The sequence below is a fragment of the Girardinichthys multiradiatus genome, chromosome 15 (genome assembly GCF_021462225.1).
Source record: "Girardinichthys multiradiatus isolate DD_20200921_A chromosome 15, DD_fGirMul_XY1, whole genome shotgun sequence".
In the NCBI taxonomy this organism is placed as follows: Eukaryota; Metazoa; Chordata; class Actinopteri; order Cyprinodontiformes; family Goodeidae; genus Girardinichthys; species Girardinichthys multiradiatus.
The window spans coordinates 34,476,370-34,499,087 of record NC_061808.1 but is presented as its reverse complement, the minus strand read 5'-3'; the positions used below and the strand labels follow the sequence as shown (position 1 = coordinate 34,499,087).

General features: G+C 39.4%; 1 protein-coding gene across 9 annotated transcripts in view; it reads right to left on the bottom strand.

The window, feature by feature from the left end:
* Positions 1 to 1,338: 1,338 nt before the first annotated feature.
* Positions 1,339 to 22,718, bottom strand: part of slc5a6a (solute carrier family 5 member 6a) — a 33,313-nt gene continuing 11,933 nt past the window's right edge. For 4 of the 9 annotated variants that reach the window (XM_047388208.1, XM_047388207.1, XM_047388211.1 and 1 more), the window contains exons 2-17: positions 19,420 to 19,663; positions 19,125 to 19,346; positions 17,800 to 17,865; positions 16,194 to 16,245; positions 15,985 to 16,052; positions 15,648 to 15,802; positions 15,403 to 15,543; positions 15,184 to 15,313; positions 15,018 to 15,106; positions 13,152 to 13,264; positions 12,914 to 12,981; positions 11,183 to 11,269; positions 10,900 to 11,084; positions 10,593 to 10,696; positions 6,928 to 7,049; positions 1,339 to 5,113 (exon numbers count right to left, since the gene is read on the bottom strand). In XM_047388208.1, coding sequence (XP_047244164.1) covers positions 4,913 to 5,113; positions 6,928 to 7,049; positions 10,593 to 10,696; positions 10,900 to 11,084; positions 11,183 to 11,269; positions 12,914 to 12,981; positions 13,152 to 13,264; positions 15,018 to 15,106; positions 15,184 to 15,313; positions 15,403 to 15,543; positions 15,648 to 15,802; positions 15,985 to 16,052; positions 16,194 to 16,245; positions 17,800 to 17,865; positions 19,125 to 19,346; positions 19,420 to 19,545 — 1,929 coding nt within the window. In that variant the 5' untranslated portion in view covers positions 19,546 to 19,663 and the 3' untranslated portion in view covers positions 1,339 to 4,912. Of the gene's footprint in view, positions 5,114 to 6,927; positions 7,050 to 10,592; positions 10,697 to 10,899; positions 11,085 to 11,182; positions 11,270 to 12,913; positions 12,982 to 13,151; positions 13,265 to 15,017; positions 15,107 to 15,183; positions 15,314 to 15,402; positions 15,544 to 15,647; positions 15,803 to 15,984; positions 16,053 to 16,193; positions 16,246 to 17,799; positions 17,866 to 19,124; positions 19,347 to 19,419; positions 19,664 to 20,395; positions 20,500 to 22,718 lie in introns of all 9 variants that reach the window. The other 5 variants (XM_047388215.1, XM_047388214.1, XM_047388209.1 and 2 more) reach the window with 4 other exon arrangements.

Below are 22,718 nucleotides of genomic sequence, written 5' to 3'. Positions count from 1 at the left end.
AAGGAGCATTTGTCAAGACAATGACTCAGACTGATGATGTGGCTCAAAGCTGGGATTCACTCTGCTACACAAGCTGGAGAATACAGCACTTTTGTTTAACATGGAATGAACTCCTGGATTAGTGCTTCAATGTTTCTTGGGTGTCTGCTGTGTCTTCTCAAACCCCCAGTCAGTTGTGGCAAATCATACTGAGCCTGATTCTGCTGGAGGTTTCTTCCTTTTAAAGAGGAGCTGTTGCTATATGAATGCTCGGTATGAGAGATTGCTGCAAAGTCGATGACTCTTTGAAATCACGTCCCCTGTCACCACGTCTTTCAGGACGAGGGGGGGGGTTGCTGCAATGGTTTAATGCAGTCAGCTGGGTTTCCTTTAGAGAAAAATACTTTGAGTTGGACTGCACTGTTTTAGAACTAGGATTGGATCAAAATGTAACAGACCTTGAATTTTGTCTAATTACAGTAACTTGACAACAAGATATAGTTTACAGAAATATGTAAAATGCCTCCACAAGACATTTGTTGTAAAGTGCTGATTTATAATTTAAATTATGTATAATAAACTAATGAAATATGAGGGGACCTTCAGTTTCATGCTTCTTTACTACTGCTGCAATACAAACTGGCCCTGGAGGTCAATATTACATATTGCAGCAACATCAAACAGTTCCTGTGTCAAGAAACTGGCCCTCACGCCTTTTTAATTAAAATTAGTCATTCTACTAAGTAGCCATTAATGACCTCTGGTGATTGAATTTGCCGACTGGATTTGTCCTGCAGCGAAAAACGGAAACAAAGTGCAAATACATTTCTGCGATTGTTTTAGTTGCACCTAAATGTTTCAGATTAGAAACATCTCGACATCCAAAAACTAAAAGATACCCTGAGCAACCGACTGTTTCCTAAACATTACTAGTTGTGTCTTCCTCGGCAGCAATAACTGATGAAGACACATTTACATTCCTGTGGAGGTTTGGCCTACTCTGCCTTGTAGAATTGTTTGAAATCAGATGCACTGAAAGGGTTTTTAGTCTGTGTGAGGTTATTCCACAGATTCTCAATTGGATTTAAATGCAGACTTTAACTAGGCCATTACAAAATCTTTCAGAGGGGGACCTGCTAGTGTGTTCTGGATCATTTCTCTGCAGCATAACCTAAGAAAATTTCAGGTCTTTAATAAAATGGCCGGACATGTTCTGAAACATGCCACAAAAAAAGTTTACAGAGCAATAATGTCCTTTTTTTCTGATATAGAACACCCAATAATTGATTGTAAGTCAGTTATTTACAGTCTATAGGCCATGGTTTACACTGTAGAATGATTTGAAGACAACACACACCCTTCCATTTCAACAGATGCTTTAATTACAATAAAAGGGCTATAACCAGGATTCCCACTAGGTGGCACCAAAACACAGATGACATGGTCACGCTTCAATGTCGTTTTCCACAGCAATAAAGTTGTTACATTAAACAGTGGACATGCAAGTCGTCATTTAAACATCATCTCACTTCAATTAGAAATCTGTTCCTCATACATCTGAACACAATGATACAGATTTAAACACAGCACAAACTCTCCATCAGCCAGGATGTTACATCATAAATCTCTTCCCAAGTGTCTGTTTGGTCCAGTTGTTGGCAGATGTTGGAGTTTAAAGGAACGCTCTAATGAATGAAGGCACAGCCAAAGCAGAAGAGAACCTCACCTCCAGTGCTTGTGGGATTCCTTTGTTTTGGAATGCATAACAAGAAGAATTCTTGTGGATGGGATGGATGAAAAAATAAATATTGTTCCAAACAATATTTATTAAATACAGAAATTACTAAGTGTTTCACTGTGAAAAGGCCACAAAGCTACAGAATCGGTATTTATTAAACAGTCAGTAGATTTCTAATAAAGAAAAAATCCATAAGCAGCTTCCCACCACCTGATGTTTCTACAGAACTGCTCACCTGGTTGTGCTTCTCTAAGTGTTCATGAGTGCTTCACTCTGCCCAGGTTCAGAACTCTCCTATCTAACAACATGAACACTAACAGGATAACGGCACCTCAGCTGTGAAACAGACTAGCTTATACTGGAAAGGAATCATCAACAGGCACACACTTCAAGTAATTTCAGGTATGGAGTATTCAAATATACACAATCACAAAAATATACATGTCATTTAAAAACTCAGATCCATGAAAAGACTGAAAAACTTTGGAAATTTGGCAGACTTTCGAATGTAGCACTAAAAGAGATGAGTTAGTGGATGACTACATCCCAAATATTGCCAGACTTTCACAAAAATAAACTTTTCATGGTTCTTGCATATAGAACTGCACATTTCACTTCAGGAAATGTACAAAATTACAAAAACATACAAGTAAGTAGGAGATCAAATATATGCTCTATTGGTTTAAAACAAATCTCTGAAAATAAGTCAGATTCTATATGCTTTGGATAGGTCAGGATGGTACATACATGAGGCTTTGTAGGGTAAGGCTCAACAGCCTATGAACCAATGCTGCTATTCCTTTTCCAACAGAGACATGCTGAGGCTACCTTCTGCAGCCTTACTACATATGGCTCTGATTGGCCACTCGCCAAAAATCCATACTATGACACATGTAAGAGGTTTTAGGTAACAGCGTGTTTACAGACTGTAGTGATGGGATGAAGATCTGTATAAATGTGCTGTACATGGACTCTCCATAAACTCTTTGGAAGGCATTCAGATGATGCTGACAGACACAAACATGGATGCCGGGTCCTACAGCAACAACGGACACAGAACAGAACATCACTGCTGACACAACAAATGGTCAAGAATTCTGATTCCAAAAAGGTGACAAATATTCAACATTACTCAGGTTCAGCACATACCGTCACTGACAGCAATCTCATTTACATTTTGAAGAAAATAAATTAATAGAAAAGGGCACTTAACGAACCTTAAGATATTAGAGTTTTTACTTGATCAGGCTGGTATGAATCTACAGTGGGGTTCAGAGCAGAGGAAAATCTATGGGGAATGATAGAAAAACTTCATCTGTGCTTAAAACATCGACAGTTTTTAAACTTAATTCTGCAGAGCTTTCCAAACATTTCATGCCAACACCTTCTCAGCTGAAGAACTGTGTGGCAGTTCAGTGAGGCACTTTACATTACGAATCATATGGCCAACATGTCCAGGTACACATCTCCTCATACTGCCTGCAAAAGCATTAATAGCAGAGCTCTGCACAAGTCTCTGGTGACTGTAGTGACTGGAACAAACATTCTCTCGTCTAACACATACCATCTAGTCTGCATATCCCACTGAATTACTGGAAGTTAAGATTTCCAGTCTCTACTTTGTCTTTAGGCCTAATTTGACACATGAACATTCAACAATTATTTGTGGATGTTTTTTTTTTTATTTTACTTCAACAAAAACTGTTAAAATCTGCTTTCAATTATTTTGAAATTGATAAAGGGCAATATTTACCCTATAGGTAATATAACTATGCATTTCATTTAAAAAAAAGATAGTAAGATTAACCTCTGTTGAATTTCTAATGTAGAAGTGGTGTAAAAGGTGAAAAAACTACAGTGGTTTAAGCAAACGTTATTCTATTAATTTTTACACTTGCCTACTTTGATATTAGATATTTACTCTGATTGGAAACATTCTACATGTTCTGTTCTCAGTACGTTTCACACGTAGAAGATCAATAGTGGCGCACTGCCTCCCATCTTCCATTTCCTGTACAAACAATCAATTGCTTCTATATAAATAACCATCCAATGAAAACATGACAACGGTTTAAAGATTCATAACATCACCTCAAGAACCAGTTAATCTGGATTTCTACTAAATGAAGACAGCTTAGTGATCTACTGCAAGTAACACATTACCTGCTTATAATCTAATGAAGGAACCATACAACTTTATTATGGTTCTGGATCCAGATAGTGGTCTGCCATTTGGTCATCTGGTACTCCTGTATATTTTTAGTTGAACTAAACTGTAGTACTGAACAGGATGTGTCACAGTGAAACCAGAATTAGAGCTCAGTGTGTTGGCAGTTCATGAACATTTATTTTCCTCTGTACATGATTATTTTACACTAGTCTGTTTTGCATTTCTTTTAGGAACTCTTTCTAAGTTTATTACCAGAATCTATATTGGATCTTTTCTGTTTCTGCTGTTCCTTGAGGTCCTTGTTTTGTAAGGCTATTGTCATGTTAAATGTTTAGTCAACTGTATTAAATGAGATTTGTTTAATAAATCTGATTAATAAACAACAGCTTAAACAGGTGCACACTGTATTCTTTGGTTTCCACTCACCGGGGTTATGTCAGGGCCAAGACATTATAGTGCTGCAGCTGATGTGCCACCATGAGATGTTCCTTCTGCTCTCATCACTACAGCTTCAATTTATGGATCCAGATAAAACGGTCTGATGAGGTTTAAAGCCAAGCTGTGCAAGACCTCACATTATTTGCATTTTATTACACTTCAGTCACTGATTTAATTATATCTTCATATACTCTTGAATTTAGTGGCTGCATTTTTGCTAAAATAAAATATATATTTTAATTGTGCAACGATTGGATGCACTGATTGGATCAGGTCACTCTGGAACGTGAATCAATGTACTTCACAGCTGGACACATCTGAACAGGATCCTAAGTCAGTGAGGGTGATATCGATCCCTACCTGCTGTGTGGTTACTGCTACTGTTTAGGCTGCATCTGCACAGTCTGTCTCAGAGAGACCAGACCCATCAGTCTGCTTCTTTATGCAATTCAGCTTGTAAACCCACTTCAGCAGATGATCTGTAGTCCCTGCATAGTGATCAATTCTAAAATCAGTACCAGGGTGACAAGATCCAACAGCAGCTCTGGACAAAGTGTGTGTGTGTATATCTTGTGCAGTTTAAAGGGTCATAAGGCCGTCTCCTGAACTGTGTAATCCGTCAGCGGGCAGGAAGGCTGAGCCCGCTGTGTGTCCAAGTCCTTGTCCTCTGTTTGTGCTTGGTCTCTCTCCATCTCTTTGTCCTCTGTGACTGTGTCCTCTTTGCAGTAAGCTGTCCCGTTGCTGTCCTTCTTGGCCATTTGATAAGGTAGTGTATTGATTTCTTTGGGCTGCAAAAACAGAAGTGATAATAAAAGTAATGAACACACGTTGCAATAAAGTGAAGAGGAACAATGCAGCAGTAGAGTAAACTGTTAAGTCAAGTCAAGTTTATTTATAGCTCTTTTCAGCAACAAGCCACTCAAGGTGCTGTACATAAGGAAAAACATTACAATGATACACAAAATCAAACAACAGAGGTAATAAAAAAAAATTGATAGGAAAATGAAAGGAAAATTGGACTGAAAACGTAACTAATTATGTTTAGATGGTCCAGTCAAAGGCCACTCTAAACAAATACGTTTTTTATCTTGTTTTTAAGCAACTTAAGGTTTCAGCACTTTTACAGTTTTCTGGGAGTTTATTCCAGATTAGTGGAGCATAAGAACTAAAAGCTGCTTCTCCGTGTTTTATTCTGGTTCTGGGTACGCAGAGTAGATTTGAGCGAGATGACCAGAGAGGTCTGGGTGGTTGATACAATGACAAAGTCTATTCTCTGAACTACAGGGAGCCAGTGTAGGGACTTTAGAACCGGGTTGATGTTCTCCACTTTCTTAGTTCTAGTGAGGACGCGGGCAGCAGCGTTCTGGATCAACTGCAGCTGTCTGATTGACTTTTTAGGCAGACCTGTGAAGACACCGTTGCAGTAATCAATTCTACTAAAGATGAACACATGAATTAGTTTTTCAAGGTCCTGCTGAGACATTAGTCTTTTAATCCTGGAGATGTTCTTTAGGTGATAGAAGGCCAACCTAGTTACTATCTTTATGTGTCTCTGAAGGTTCAGGTCTAAGTCCATCACTACACCCAGTTTTCGAGCCTGATTGGTGGTTTCTAGCTGTATTAACTGAAGCTGTGTGCTAACTTTTAAACGCTCTTCCTTTGGTCCAAAGATTATTAATTCAGTTTTGTTTTGATTCAGCTGAAGAAAATTTAGGCCCATCCATGCATTGATTTCTTCTAAGCATTTACCCAGCACTTGAATGGGTTCATAGTCACCTGGTGACATCGTAACGTATAGCTGTGTGTCGTCTGCATAGTTATGATAACTTACATTGTTGTTTATTGAAATCTGAGTTAGGGGGAGCATGTAGATATTGAATAGGAGGGGCCCTAAGATGGACCCTTGGGGAACGCCACATGTGATTTTTGTGCTCTCTGATGTAAAGTTACCTACTGACACAAAAAAGTCCGTCCTTCAAGTAGGATTTAAACCAGTTGAGTGCTGTACCAGAAAGGCCGACCCAGTTTTCCAGGTGCTCTAATAAAATGGAGTGACCAACAGTGTCGAATGCTGCACTAAGGTCCAATAATACCAGCACTGTGGTTCTTCCACAGTCTGCATTTATACGGATGTCATTGAACACCTTGACAAGAGCAGTCTCTGTACTGTGGTGAGCAGGAAGCCTGACTGGAAGACATCAAAGCGGTTGGTCATTGTTAGGAAGTTGTTTAACTGCTGAAACACAGCTTTGTCAATAATCTTACTGATGAAGGGGAGGTTTGAAATAGGCCTGTAGTTCTATAGTAGCATCTTTTTCAATAGAGGTTTGATAATTGCTGTTTTCAGGTCCTGGGGTAAAACACCTGACAAAAGGGACGTGTTTATTATTTGAGTTAAATCAGACCTTATTACGGGGAAAGCTTTCTTAAGGAAAGCTGTGGGTAAAAGAATGAGACAGCAGGAAGAAGAGCTTAGTTGGTGTACGATTTCTTCTAAGATTTTGCAGTTTATTTGGTGAAATTGGGAAATGTTGTCAAAATCAGCTCTAGTTGGTACTGGAGTTGATGTGGATGTGCTGACTGCCCCTCTGATCTTAGTTACCTTCAGGGTCAAGGGAGTGATGCAGCAAAGCTTCTCCTTGTAGCGATCGGGCAGGAAGAACAGAAGTGTGCCTAGGACTGGGAAAACTGTTCCTGGGGTCAGCTCCTTCTCCTTCATAGGTCCTAATGTAAAAAAGCCACATGAAGAGAGAAACAGTTTAAACACTGGTACATGAGAAAAATAATATGGCAGAAAAGACAGAGTAAAAAAACTACAATTTGCAGCAGCTAGTGGTGCTGTAGCAAAGGCAGACAGGAGGCACTGGAGCTGCTGCCAGTTTGAACAGGAATCACCAACAGTGACGAGTTCTGTGAGTTTACAATGCATTGTATAAATATTCACACCCCTTGAACTTTTTCCACCCAATGTCTTTTATTGGGAATTAATGAGAAAGCAACACAAAGCAATGATTACTGAGAATTATTGTCTTGCTGGAAGGTGAAACTGCATGTTGGGACCCAAGCCATGAAGTGAAAAATGGATGAACATGGACTCTGAACTGAACAGAAAGGCCTGTATGAACCTCTGCACTGTTCAACATCACACTAACCTATTCCTAACACAACCCAGGAAGAGGAGGAGTCACAGCTTGAATCCCTGACTTAAGGCCTCATTTTGGCAACGGACAGCAGCTAATGGAGGGACCAGACCACGCGTCAGCTGAAAGCCTTGTAACTCACGGGCGAGTAAGGCTTTTACCTTGAAGAATCCTTGGATCCAAAAGTGACTACAATCAAGCTGATTGTATGCAACAAAGTTAAGTAATGAATTGCTGTTTGAGTACTCGACATTCATTCATAAAAAGGGAGTAATAAGACAATTGTGGCTTGACTTTTCTTCTGAGGCATCCAGAAGCAGCCCTAACCCAAGCGGATTTTCCCCCACGGCCTGGAGAAAAGGGCAATGGGACCGCAGCATCGCACGCCTTCCTGCGTGCATGGCCAGGTAGTGAGAGCTTCCCTGCCGCACCACAGCCACTGAAGTTGCCGCACCACAGCCACTGAAGTTGCCACAACATGCCTTTGTTGTACAGATCAGTCCACATGTGGATGACCAGAACAGACCACTTTGCTTTCCGAAACCAGCGCCCTTTGGAACCCCTTCTTCAGCATGGTATCATGAATTGCTTAGATAGTCGAATTAGAACAAAACCAGAGGATGAAACAGACTCAGCACACAGGATAAGATGGTAAATGAGGTTTATTTCTACTGTAGACTTTGTTTAAGGAATCTTGAGCTGGAGTTGTCCAGAAGCCAGAGGAGGAGGAGGTAAACCCAGGAATCCAAGGAGAGAGAGAGAGAGTACTGGTGATGAGAATATTTACAGTGCAGTCCTTAGGAGGGAGTATTACCAGATGTTGGCAGGCAGGTAGGCAGGTAGGCAGGTCGACAGGCAGACAGACAGAAGTCCACATAACTGAGGTTATGTTCCAGCAAAGGTCTGCATCAGCAGCTACCTTAAGAAGCCCATGAGCTCATTAGGAGAATGCGTTGCAGCTGCAGACAATGAGCTGCCAGAACCAACCAGAAGGGGAGGAGCAGAGATCCTACACATGGTTTACGCAAGAGATTGCATTAGGGCAGAGAAGATTAGTTTAGAATGAAATACTCTAAATAATGTTCGTTTCATAAGGTTTGGTTTTTGTTTGTGTTGAGAAAACTCAGTTAAATGCTAGCAGACTAGCTGCTTACCTAATAATGTGTCCCGTAGACAAACTTTATTTAAAGGGAGGTTTTTAAACACGGATCGGTCATAACGTGCCGTCAACGCTTATGCATTTTGATCCTTCTATTAATGAGATTTTAAAGATACATGTTTGACTTTAAGGAGTTATAGGCTTCCCTTTTTGTTAGCTGAAACCGCTAACGACTAAGGCTAAACGCGTGACTCACCGCCATCTTATGATTGGTGCCAGATTGTTGCAGTATTAAGAAGCATTGATCCAGAAAGGTTGTTAGTTTCCGATCTACGAAAATAATATTTCCCTAAATGTTATTCAACTAAATGCTAATTAAACACCAGCTAAGAATCATTGATCCAGGAAGGTTGTTGGTTTTATTCAAAGTAATATTTTCTTAAATATTCTTTTAATATTCTTTTAATTATTTTACTAAATAAAGGCAGCTAATTAAACACCATTGAGAATTAGTCGTCCAAAAGGTTGGTTTATTCAACAAATATTATTTTATTAAAATAACGTTTTATCCGATTTTTTCAATGTGAATGGTTGTTTGAAGGTATACCAATTATTACCTAAATTAGTTCTAAGACTCACTTAACTTCATTTCCAGATTGTTCAAGATAATCCTTGGTTCTCAAACATAAATAACATTGCATGGTAATGTTGCATCACTTTATTGGTCATGGTTTTCAACCATCTTTGATTCACTTGTGCATATTATACATAGTTAGTCTTCCTTATTCTTTCATTTTGCTTGGTAGTTTTTGTTGGACTGTTCTAGTAAAGATTTTGTTGATTGAAATATGTTTGACTTTGAGTTGACTTATTTTTGTTAATAAATTCTTGTATTTTAAGAAATTATGTGAATTTATTCCATGTGTGTGCAGAGTTTTGCTGCTCAGTAATGTCAGTTTGGCTCATCCCTTTCACTTTTGTCCTAATACCACCAGGTTTTTGGGCTGGTACTCAGGACAACACAGGACAACAGACCGAATTATTATAAAAAAGAAAATTAAAGTATTATTATTCAATAATATAATCACAACATGCGGCTAAGTCTTGGATCTTTAGTAGCTTCTCAGGTTTTCTTCCGGGTCTTCCCTATAAACTGTTCCATCCATCTTCTGATCAACTCGGACAATTTAACCATGGTGGAAAAACGCCTCCTCACAGCATGAAGCTGCCACCATGTTTCAGACTTGGGATGGTTTTATCAGATTATTTATTTTCCACCACACCTGATGTTTTGCATTTTGGACAAAATTTCAATTTTGGTCTCATCTGACCAGAGCACCGTTGTCTACATGTTTGATGTGTCCCCTACATGTCTTGAGGGAAACTGAAAACAGAACTTTTTATGGTTTTCTTGTCGCCACCGTTTCCATAACGACCAGATTGGTGCAGTGCACAAATAAAACTGAAGTAGTTCTGTCAGCAACTCCCCCAGAGTTACCACAGCTCTCTGGACTACTTCTCAGATTTATGCTCTCCTTGCCTGGCCTGTTATTTAAGGTGGACACCCATGTCTTGTAGGTTTACAGCTGTGGGGTACTCTTTTCATTTTATGATAATAAAGTGAACATTGCTCGGTGAGATGTTTCAAGGTTTCTCACTGATCTGTCTGCTGTGTTCTTTGGTCTTCATGATGCTGTTTGTTTTCTAAAAACACTCTGAAGCATTCACAGAACAGGTGGAGTTGTACTTGGATTAAAGTACACAAGCATGGACTTTTATTTAATAAATGTGTCTTATGAAGGTATCTATTTGTCCTGTATTTTTTATTGAGGGACATCAGAATAACAGGGTTAAATAAAGATGCATGCTGCACTTTCGAGATTTTTATTTGTACAATGTAAAAACATTGAAGGGATATGAATAGTTTTGCATGACACTATAAATTCACTCCCTGAGGCCACACACCCAGACACAAACAAACATACAGACAAACTGCTCAGGAGCACTGAACACATTTCATGTTTGTACCTGTTAGCAGACTGACGAGCAGGCCCACCACCACCACAGTGGCTGAGTTGTGAGCACTGTACCACATGTAGGACAACGAGTAGAGAGCTTCCACTCCTGTTGGTCTAAATGAAGGATGCCAGAAACACATTCAAAACATTAAATTATCAGTTAGATTTACATCCCAAACCTAAAATACTTTTCAAAACACGAGCCATCAGAGGTTTGAGATTCACTACTGATTCAGCTTTATTTCAGTTTTTCTATCTACCCATATAAGCAGTAAATAACAAAATAAGGGTGCTGAGTTACATTTAGGATGCATTACCTTGGTTTGGCTGTGGGGCTGGTAACCAGGGAGGTCAGAACAGTAGTGGTCATGTTGTCAAACAGTGGCAGAGCGGTGGTGTTTAGATTGGGTCCTACTAGAGGACGAGATAGTCGCATCACAAAGCTTCCGATCCCGACCCAGAAGGCCATGGCTAGGCCTGCTGCTAACCCGACTACTGCACCCTGGGACCAGGAGAGATCACAGTGGCACAATAAATAGGACAAGTGCAGCATTGCCTTACTAGGGTTGATTTTAAAGGATGCTCTGAATTAAGACTTACAATAGAGTTGGCCCAAGGAAAGAAAATCCCCAGGCAGAAGAGTCCCAGCAGGGGACCACCTACCATCCCAAAGATACTGAAGGCTGCCTGGGGAGACACAGGGTGATGGAATGAATGGTTTTCAGATGGTGATGTTTGGAGTGCAAATGCACACTAATACAGTACTGCTGACAGTTCACATCTTCAAAACCAGCAAACAACAACACTATCTAATACCCATACTAACCACACTATTGCATTCCTGCTTTGCAATTCAATAGCATACAAAGTACTCACTGCTTTAAATTAATAACACTCCAGCATCACCCTCAGATGTCGATGCCAATCCAGCCCAAAGGCAACAAAAATCTTGGCAAAATGCCTCAGATCTCAACAAATTAAACAACCAGTACATGGTATAATAGACCCAACAAAGATTAGGATAACAAAGAACCTAGAAGAAATACATGACATCTTTAAAGAATATTATGAATCCCTGTAAACACAACCTGACACAAATGAAGTATACGTAGAGCAATAAAAATCATTGGAAGCTGCAAAACACCATTATACCACCGTCTTGGAAAGAAGCAGTAATTTCAGTTTTTGAAAAAAGTTGGTAAAGATAAGGCGAGTCATTGAGTCATTTCACCCAAACAGGTTTCATTATGGGACGACAAACAATACAACCTTTGGCGTGTACTCCACATTATCGACCAGCAAACAGGCAACTGTCAGCAGCTGTGCTCAGCCTCCATGCAGAAAAAGCATTCGGCAGTGTCTCAGGTTACTTTCTATTTAAGGTACTAGGGAAGATAGGTTTTAAAAAACAATTCATGAGATGTATTCAGTCATTGTAAAAAAGACCCCTCTACCAGGATAAAACTTATGTACACCTAGGGAGAAGCTTCAATCTGTTCAGAGGCACTGACCAGGGCTGCTGCCTCAGCCCTTCACTATTCACATTGTCTATAGAGCCCCTAACACAGACCATAGGGGAAACCAAGGAGCTACAAGGGGGGAACATTGCAGGGGCAGACCATATATTTGGGCTTTCTGCACATGACTTAATTACATACTTACAGAACCCCAACGTAACCCTTCCAATATGGTTTTCAGTCTTGGAATACTATGGGAAGATGTCAGGATCTCTCTAAACCACAGTTATTTGCCGTAACTATAAACTAAGTAAGGAAATTAGGCAAAGATTTAAATTTAAATGGGAAAATAAATCAACTAGATAACAGAGTTATACTTGCACAGGATGTAGGCAAAATTCAGAAAATAAACTAACATAATGAACAACAAAATACAAAAAGATATTTTAAAAGGTTCAAAATGAGAATTTGATTTTGGCTCAAGAATTGAAATAGTAAAGATGAATCTACTGCTCAGGCTGCTATATCTTTTCCAATCATTGCCTTTTAAGATTCCATAATCTCAATTTATAATGTGGAATAAACAGTTATCCAGATTCATCTTGGCAGGGGAAAGACCAAGAGTAAAATTCAAGACATTTTTTAGTTAGATAAAGAAAAATGCTTAGTGTTTCCAAATCTTAAAGAATATTACTACACTGCATAATTCATTTATATAATCTGTTGGAGCTCCTGCAACAAAGTTGAAAAATACTAAATAAAAAGTATATTTAAAACAAACAGTATGACAACAGCTTAAAACTATAACACCAGCTGTAACTTCTACATATCCCTGTACTGCTGAGCTGGTGATGCTAGAAGTCTGAATAGTTACCTGCAGCACAGATCCCATTATGGAGGCAACATAGGCCATAACCAGACACACCAGTCCATAGGCCAATGCTGAGGGAAACATTAGAAAAACGATCAGAAGGTTCATCTCTGTTTTAAAAGGCATGGCAGCAACTTCTCTCACCTTTACAACCACACCAAACAGAAACTTACAAAACAAACAAATAACCTGCCTAATTTATCAGGCAATTAATCAATACCTTATAAACTATCTCCCTTACCAAGTCCTTTGGACAGAAGAGTGGCCTTTGTTTCACTCATATTCGGAAAATGAGGTTTAATCAGGTCCTCCATAGTAACTGTTGCTAAGGAGTTGAAAGCTGACGAGATGGTGCTGGAGGGAGATAGAACAATAAAGAGACTCAATGATGCAAAGTTTAAAAACACAAAGCTGTAGGTATCAGGGCTGTTATTGGAACAGATAATGACATCAATAGTTATAGTCAATAAAAGATTTGCCATCATCTTTAATTGAGAGAAGATGAAAATGCGATTAATAAAAAGGTCCTGAGATGTATAGTTGCAGTGTGGGTTAGCTGAGCCCCTAGTAGTCATCCTCTATAGATGGTTAATGAATGAAATGATGTGTGCTTAAATGTTCAAGGTCAACATTAACAAACCAGTGAACGACAGCAGTGTACTTTGTCATATCAGAGTGCAAGATCTTGTAGAAGCAGTTGTTGCTGTTGATCAGTGAGGAAAGACAAAGTTAAAAATTATAAAGTCAAACCCCCAATGCTCCCAGAGTTATTGCTCCATCCAGCTAGGTCTGAGTTCAGACTGGAATGCTCTGAGAAAAACTAAACAAAAATACTACAGCTCAGATTCTACAGACCTTAATTACCCTGATAGCTATTAAAGTTCAAGACAGTACTAGACAAAAACAAAAATAGAACCATGTAAAAAAAAAACAACAAAAAAAACTAAACAAAAAACAGCCTATCAGCACAGACATGTCGTAACAGTGGTTAACCATGAAGGAGGGCCGATGATTTGGACCTGTCTTGCAACTGACCATCAACTCATCTGAATGACAAAGTAATCCATAGTAAAATGTAGACCTGTCTGACAGCTGAACTTTGACCTAAACTGGCTCATAGAACAGGTCAATAATCCCAGTACAGCAGCAAATCTACAACAGAATGGCTGAAAAGAGAATCAAGGTGTTACAATGACCCAGTCAAAGTCCACACCTCAACCTGATTAAGATGCGCTGGTATGCCTTGAAATATGTGCATTAAATGTAGGTGAGGAAAACTAGATCCACAGAAGCAGCAACATAATCTGCAAAGGGCCAAAGTTCCTCGACAACAATGTTGTACAAAAGAGAAAACATGTCTCTGCAAGTTACTGAGTCAGTGAGAGGATGTTTTAAGTTTACGTTAAACAAAGAAACTGTAAAGTCCTGAGTAGGACATGTAACATTTAGATTATTTAAGGCTTGCTAAAAACAACGTGGTTTATGTCCTGATATTAAAAACTCAGAACTCAAAGCGTGTCTACTTACTTTTTACCATGATGTCTCGATTATAAGCCGCATTTACAGCCAAATATAAAAGTATTCACACCCGCTGATGTTCTTTCCCTCCACACCGTGTCACATTAGAACCACACACTTCAATGTGTTTTATTGTGGGTTTATGTGAGAGAACACATAATTAATGCCCTTTTTCTTTTAAAGGGTGCTGTCTTTGTTTTTCAGCCCCCTTTATTCTGATACCTCTAAATAAAACACGATGTCAACATTGCCTTCAAAAGCAATTTAACTGGTGAAAAGCTCTGTTTAAGATGAAAGCATATTCAAGTTTTAGAATGGCCTAGTCAAAGTCCAGCCATAAATGCATTTAAGAATATATGGAAGGGCTGGACAATTGCTGTTCACAGACACTCTCCATCTAATCTGACAGAGATTTTGCAATTATGCAAAGAAAAAGGAGCTATCGTTTCAGTCTCAATGTGCAAAACACGTGGAAACATAGGTGCGCCACATTTCTTAAAATTTTATTTGAGGAAGAAAAATAAAGATGTGTTTAAAAGGTACAAGTACTTTGGCAGGAAACTGGATACATCACAAACCCAGGACTTACCTGAGAGCTCCACTGAAGAGACACGCCACAAACAGCCCAGGGAGGCCGGGTAGATCCCTGAACACATCCATGACAAAGTACAGCACCATCTGCACAGAGGAGCTCAGCATCAAAAGGGCTCAGCACACCTTTAATACTACTCCAACATAAAGACACCGGGGCTCACCTGGTCATTTGTTTTGACGTAGCCCTTGTCCAGGGGGCTGTCCTCTCCATAGCGAGCAAACATGACCAGACCCATCATACAGCCCAAAGAGAGGACAATCTGTTGGCACGGAAAAACTACATAGCAGGACCTGAGAAGGTAAAACGTTAGTTTTTTCACTTCTATTCATTTTAAACAGGAGTGAGTCTAACCCTAATATGAGAAACTGTTTATGCTCACATGACAGCTTCCTTCTCAGTGCGGGAACTGAGGTACCTCTGGACCTGTGCCTGGTTGACACCATACAGAGCCAACATGAGGAAGACTCCTCCGACACCTAAGGTCCAGAAGGTGTGGCGCTGGAGAGGATCTGGATTCAGGCTATAGAGACAGAGCGCATTTTCCAATGAAATCTGGGATTATGATCCCAAAAATGCTGCTTAGTAAGGCTTTTTCCTCCATGAGACGACCCATTCAGTACTCACTCAAGTCCAGCAATGCGGCTGCCATTGACTGCTTTCCTCCACACCTCTGCTATACCTCCAGCCTGACTGGTTCCTACCACGATGACAGCCATCTGCCCCGCAAACATCACCACTGTCTGGAAAACATCAGTCCAGATCACGGCCTTTAGTCCACCCTGCAAGACAGGACCACAAAACCAGGTTAGAGCAAAGGCTCCAATGAACAAAAAGTTGATTTGATTTTTTCTTATGTTCAGCCATGTTTTTCATTTTCAGCTGCATATTTTAAATGACTGTAAATCATATTTCTTTTTGTTACAAAAGATGACATAAGAGTTGAAAGCTTAGCAGTTCTTACCAGCGCTGTATATAGAGTACACACTAATCCCATAGCCAACACTGCTCCCCACAGGTCAAAACCTGTGACTGTAAGTCAGAAGAAAAATAAAACCATACACACAATAAACAGAAGCCTTTATATTGCTATAATGCAGAAATGAGAACCTACTGTGAGCTGCTAGTGCAGTGTGTTCAAATCTGACAGAAAGCGGTTTCTAATATATTCACCTGCATTAAGTGCCAGAGCTGGAGCATAAAGTACAACCCCCATATAAATGACCTGCAGAGAGAAAAACTGAAAAATTAAAGTTCACATAAACAGAATGGAGCTTAAAACCCTGCACCTGTTATTGCCTCAGTTGGTGGTGGACATGTGTTGAACATGTCCTGGGCACTGGTCCTGCACTGCCTTGTGAGCATTCATACTAAATGAATTTTTCCATGTTTTCTCACATGAAAACCACAAACTTCAATGTAAGATTTTTTTTACATGACCCAAACAAAGAGGTACAACAATCTTAACTAGAAAGAAAAATTAAAATGATTTGTTTAAATTTTTTTCCCCCAAATGAATATCTGAAAAGTGTAGAACCACCCTTTGCTGCAGTTACAGCCGCAAGTCTTTGGGATATGACTCTACCAGCTTTACACATCTGAAATCCTTTGCAATATATCTTAAGCATAGTGAGAATGGATGGAGATCACCTGTGTACATTCATTTTCAAGTAAAGTTACAGATTCTTAATTAAATCTCATCTGGACTTTGACTGGGCCATTCTAACACATTTGCTTTGGTCATAACCATTCTATTATAGCTCTGGATGCATGCCTGCTAGAAAGTGAACCTCTAACCCAGCCTCAAGTCAAGACTTCGATCGATCTATCCATCCATCCTCCTATCAATTCTAACCAGGTCCCCTGCTGGGGTAAAACATATCCCCACAGCATGATACTGTCACCATCATGTTTCATTTGCCTCATATGGACAAGTGATGCTAATTAGCTTAATACCTGTGTCTAAATACAGCCAAAGTGGTATATGTATGCCACAACTGTTGGTTGATACATAATATTCTTAGGATACTATAATAAGTGCTTTGCTACCAACTAGTCGTTGGAATGCATGTATAGTTTTGAAGCTTTTTAATGACACTAGGCAACCAAGGAATGGAAATGAGTAATATTAGTATTAATTTGAGTAATATGTATAATTTGAGTAAAATTGTGGAAATTCTAAATTCTGTCTTCATTTCCATTATATAACATCAAATCAAATGATTATATTAGATTATGAAAAAATAATGAATGAATATTTTTAATCAATAATTGATAACATAATTACATACACCAGTCCTATATTTTTTTATTGTGAAACAAGGAATAAAAGCTCCTGGGACTGTACACTACAGGGATTTTTTACTATTTAGCTCTCATCTTGCATCTCAGCAAGATGAAAAAGCAATAGTTGTTCAAAAACATCCACCCCAGATCATTTCTAATTTCTAATGCTGTTCCATTTCTAACACTGTTGTTTGGTAGGGATATAATGTTAAGGCACTGTAAACAGATGGTTAAAGATTTCTGCTCTTATTTTATTAGGGAAAGTTCAAGGTGAGAATAAATCAGTGACCACACATTTCAATGTTAGTCTAATTAAAGGAGTGGTTCTGTTCATGTTTGCTTTTGAGAAGAACAAGAAACCCATGTGGGCAGATGGTAATGATGGTATAAAATCATAAAGCAGTCAAACTTCAAAAAACAAGGTTTCACTCAGGCAGACAGATGAATTTATTAATTTAGCTAAAACATTAAAATATGAAGCAGATCAAGATACCATCTGAAAGATGAAGGTCGCAGTCCCACATATGCGAACCGTCTTGTTAAAACGGAGTTCCAGATACTGTTGGGAGGAACGTAAAAGAAAAACAAACAACTAAATGAAAAGTCCCATAATATATCATCTCAGAGACATTCTGTGTTAGTCAGCCAGTGGAGTGGATCAGAACTGTCACATGGGGTTCTGATCAAAGATAAAAATGATTTCTGTTGAAAGGACATTGTAGCAGTCATTCCCCAGTAAATGACTGATCAGAGTGCAAGATAAATGTCCTTCATAAACATTCAAGATGAGAACATGTGCTTGTTCCAAAATGTTCTATGCCAAGGCTAGGACAGATAAGACAGATAAAAAGTTAAACTCTGAGATCATACTTGAGAAAGATAAAGGTGGAAAAAGTATGAGCAAAGTGGTCAGAGAAAGTGTAAAGTGGTTAAAATAATTTAAAGAAACAAGCTGTGAATCTATGTGTAATGCAGCAAAGTTAAAATCAAAGCGCATGCATGATGAGAGCTCAGCAAAAAGACATCACAGATGCGCTTGTTACATGGCTTTCTAATGGCAAAAAATGAGACAAACAGGGAAGAAGCTGTGCATCAACTACAGCAGCTGTCCAAAAATACTCACTCCCTTGAAAAGCCTTTAAATAAGTTACATTTATTGCTGAAGTATAATCTCACACTGAAACATCTAGCATTTGATATTTATTTAGCATTTAATCTGTTTATTCAGTAATTCAGTAGTGAAAAAGCAAATTCCCACTTTAAAATATAATGTATTTTAACAAAATCCCGGGTGGACACATACTGGTAACCCTCACAGCCCTTATAAAAAGGTGTCATTAATAAGCTGATCTCTTTCTAGGACTTTCTAACTGGTAAACCATAATTTCCTCTTTCCCTGACACAGAAGACAATTTATTTTACTCCTTCTTACAATTGAACATGTCATTCAACTAAGACAGATGAGTGCTGATCTTTAGAAGTTTGCTTTAATTATAGTACTAATTTAACCATAATTTGTGCACAATGTTATTTTAAATTTATTGCATTTATTTGGGGAAAAAAGTTGCTGGACTGTTGTACTGGGGGCTGGGAGAGCTCATACTGCTGCCTGTAAATTAACTGACCCCTGCTACTCCTACTAACAAGTGTGTTGATGGCAGAGGTGTCAAGTTTGGCAGAGATTTGATTTTTTATTCAAATAAAACATTTTTCAGTCTGAAATTATGCTGCAGCAATAAAAAGATTTTTTAAAGCTTTATGCACATTTTCTTATATGGTTATGTTAATAACTGTGGGGGACGCTGGACATGCAGGTACCTCATAGGTGCTGGAGAGCCGAAGCCTGTAGAAGATTGGGATGAATACATGGGCCGGGATGAGCAGGCCCAAAAAATAGGAGCAGCCAAGGAACCAGTACTGTGTCCCAAATGAATACACCTCAGACGGAGCGCCCAAGATGGCCACGGCTGACTGAAAGGTGGCCAGCAGGGACAGGGACACAGGGAGGCAGCTCATGGAGCGGTCGGCCATCAGGAACTCCTGAGACAAACAGGATATTCACATCAGACATTAAAACACAGAGAGCCCTGGGAGAACTCGGGTCAGAGTTTACCTGTGTTGTGCGCTGACGCCCACCAGAGAAGGCATAAAAGAGGCCGATGCCAGCAGAGGCCACCAGCAGCAAAGCAAAGATGACATAGTCCACTGTGGTAAAGTGCATGTGGACCACCTCCCCCATGATGGTGCTGGATTCAGGGGGTATGAGGAGGGCGCTGATTATTATGTTGGGGTATGCCGTTTACCCATGGTGACATTCACTGAAGGCCAGAAGAACCCAAGGTGTTACGCTCCAGAATCTAAGAACATCACAGGAATCTTTTACAAGGTTGAGAAACCACAGATCAAAAACAATCCAGGACTTCCATTCAGATTGCTATTCATGGACTGTGAATGTACGCAGAGCGGGCCTGAAAGGAGTTGTATGGACACAGACGTTTAGTAACTAGTAGTTTCTGGGACACTGGGTCAATCTTTAGCAGCCAAGGAGCACCGGTTAAACTTTGAACTAAGGCTCAACTTTCTCTTTCCAAAAAACAGAAACAAAACTCTGCCTTCAGGACACATGACTGTAACTGTACCAGTTACTAACCTGCTAGGAAATGATATGAGCAGACTTGGACAAGGTGAATCATGTAAATCCTCCAATTCTTTGTGCTAATATTCTAAATGACTCATTACCAGTAGCCAGGTTCTATATATGGGCTGCTGTTACATTTGGGAAACAGATATTTAAGAGAACATCTGACTCACAAATGACTGGGTACAAAGTGGAAGTGACATCAATGTGTCCATAATTTAACTTCATAGTAAAACAGCATAATGTTGCTCCCAGTAACTGCTACAGAATGAAACTGCTGCTTAATATAATAAAGAAGGTTTTGAAATAAAAAAGTGTGAAGGAGAAGCAGCATCCTGACAAACAACATTAAACAGCCAGGGAGGATGGCATAATCCACTGTTAATCATCACCTCTTGATAATGGCTCTAAACTTCTACATTGCATTCAAATTTAACCACTGGTCGCTCACATCTCAAAGTGACTTTATTTGCCTTTCTTGTACCACTCGAACTGATCACAGCAGACTTGAGGCATGTTTTGTTCCAGTTCCTGTTGGTCACTTACCCAGCCTTGCTGTAATATGATCAAATTCACATTAAATACAATATCAACTTTAACACAGAGAAGTGTGTATTTTTTTTTGTTTTGCTATCTTGCAGCAGCTTGTTCATTTACAAACTAAAAAAAACATTAAACAGGCCTCTAAGCACCATGGCTCCAGTGACATCACAAAGGGCAGAGTTAAACAGGTCAGAGTGAACACGTCCATTTGCAATTTCATTAGTGCTTGTCCTCATTACACCTGCAGCAAAACATCTGAGATTTTAGAACATTTTGGAACCATAAATGCTGTCTGTGTGAGGACCAGGGCAGACGGGAATGGCCTGAGCTTGTCATAAAGATGAATAAAAATAAAACATTACCAGTATGATTTAAAGTTATGACCTGCACGAGTTACAAGAAACAACAACTTAAAGAACATGCCTACGTTACCATATTTCAAATGAAAAAGCATTTTCAGAAATGCTTTTTCATTTTAAGAATGTGGCTGCATTGTTTGACTCATAAATGAAATTAGTTATCAATAATCCTATTTGCATTTTAATTTTCTTCTTCAAGACTGCTCATTCTTTCACTTAATTAAAATGAAAAAGACATTTGAGATTTATTTTTCAAAATGTACCCCAGCAAATAGATACCAAAATTCAATTTGAAATGTAAAATTTGAAAATGAAAAAGCATTTCCAGAAATGCTTTTTCATTTTAAGAATGTGGCTGCATTATTTGACCCATAAATAAAATTAGCAATCAATCATCCTATTTGCATTTGCATTTTCTTCTTCATGACTGCACATTTTATGCCATAATCAAAAAGAAAACAAAACAGACATTGCTTTTTCGTTTTCGTGGTCTGCCCGCAAAGTACTGCCCAGAACTCGAAAACGAAAAAGCATTCCGAGCGGTGGGCGCAGCAGAGTGACGTCAGCAGCCGCTCTTCCTCAGCTCCCTGCTGACCGAGCTACCCATCTTGTTCGGTAGGAGGCGCTGTGCACGTCTGCATTGCATTACATTGCAAACGTGCCGAGAAATTGATTGAATTGCAGCAGGGCCGAGCTCAATTTGTGGCAGTGGCAGGAAGAACTGGTAGTTCCGGTGGCAGCCTCATGGCCTGGGACATCCAGCGTGTTTTTAAGCATTTATTTATAATTTTCTGTGAGTGACGATTCAGAGTAGCCGCTCATGCTCTATAATAAACCGGCTGTTTGTGCAATAAATCTTCGTCATCCTTTCAACACGTCACACAAACACATAGTGCTATTTATTTTCCATGTCAAGTAAATACAATCACCTTATGTTATGATTCTGATTCTTTTACGGCTGGTCTGGCACCTTCTGGCATCCTCGCGGAATCCCGTGCCACCCTGCGGCAGGCTGTGGCGGAACTGCCAGTTCTTCCTGCCACTGCCATAAATTGAGCTCGGCCCTGCTGCAATTCAATCAATTTCTCGGCACGTTTGCAATGTAATGCACTGCAGACGTGCACAGCGCCTCCTACCGAACAAGATGGGTAGCTCGGTCAGCACGGAGCTGAGGAAGAGCGGCTGCTGACGTCACTCTTCTGCGCCCACCGCTCGGAATGCTTTTTCGTTTTCGAGTTCTGGGGAGTACTTTGCGGGCAGACCACGAAAACGAAAAAGCAATGTCTGCTTTGTTTTCTTTTTGATTATGGCATAAAATGTGCAGTCATGAAGAAGAAAATGCAAATGCAAATAGGATGATTGATTACTAATTTCATTTATGAGTCAAACAATGCAGCCACATTCTTAAAATGAAAAAGCATTTCTGGAAATGCTTTTTCATTTGAAATATGGTAACGATTTGCTTCCATACATGCCGACATGCTTATGATGACACAATTTTATCAGCGTAAATTGGTGCTTCGCAGCTCTGGGATGTGACTCATGTGGCTTTTCTACTTCTAGGTAACCTAAAGCAACATCTTCTACAAGCTTTTCTAAATGTCAATATTTTTTATTCAACTTTTGAAATTCATGTTTTTAAGCATTTTTAAATAGACGCATTCCCATGATCAATTAGTTGGAGGTGGAAAATATGATGAGAGAAAAATAACGAGAATGTTTTCATAATTATTGATCAAACATCACAATTTTAAGCCTGTGAGTTTTAGGAGCAGAATTCAGTCAGATTTGTGGGAATGGCCGAATGCCTGGGAGTAAATGGATTTTGATAGGGTATATTGATTCCCTGCATCATGGAGTTTGTAGTTTTGT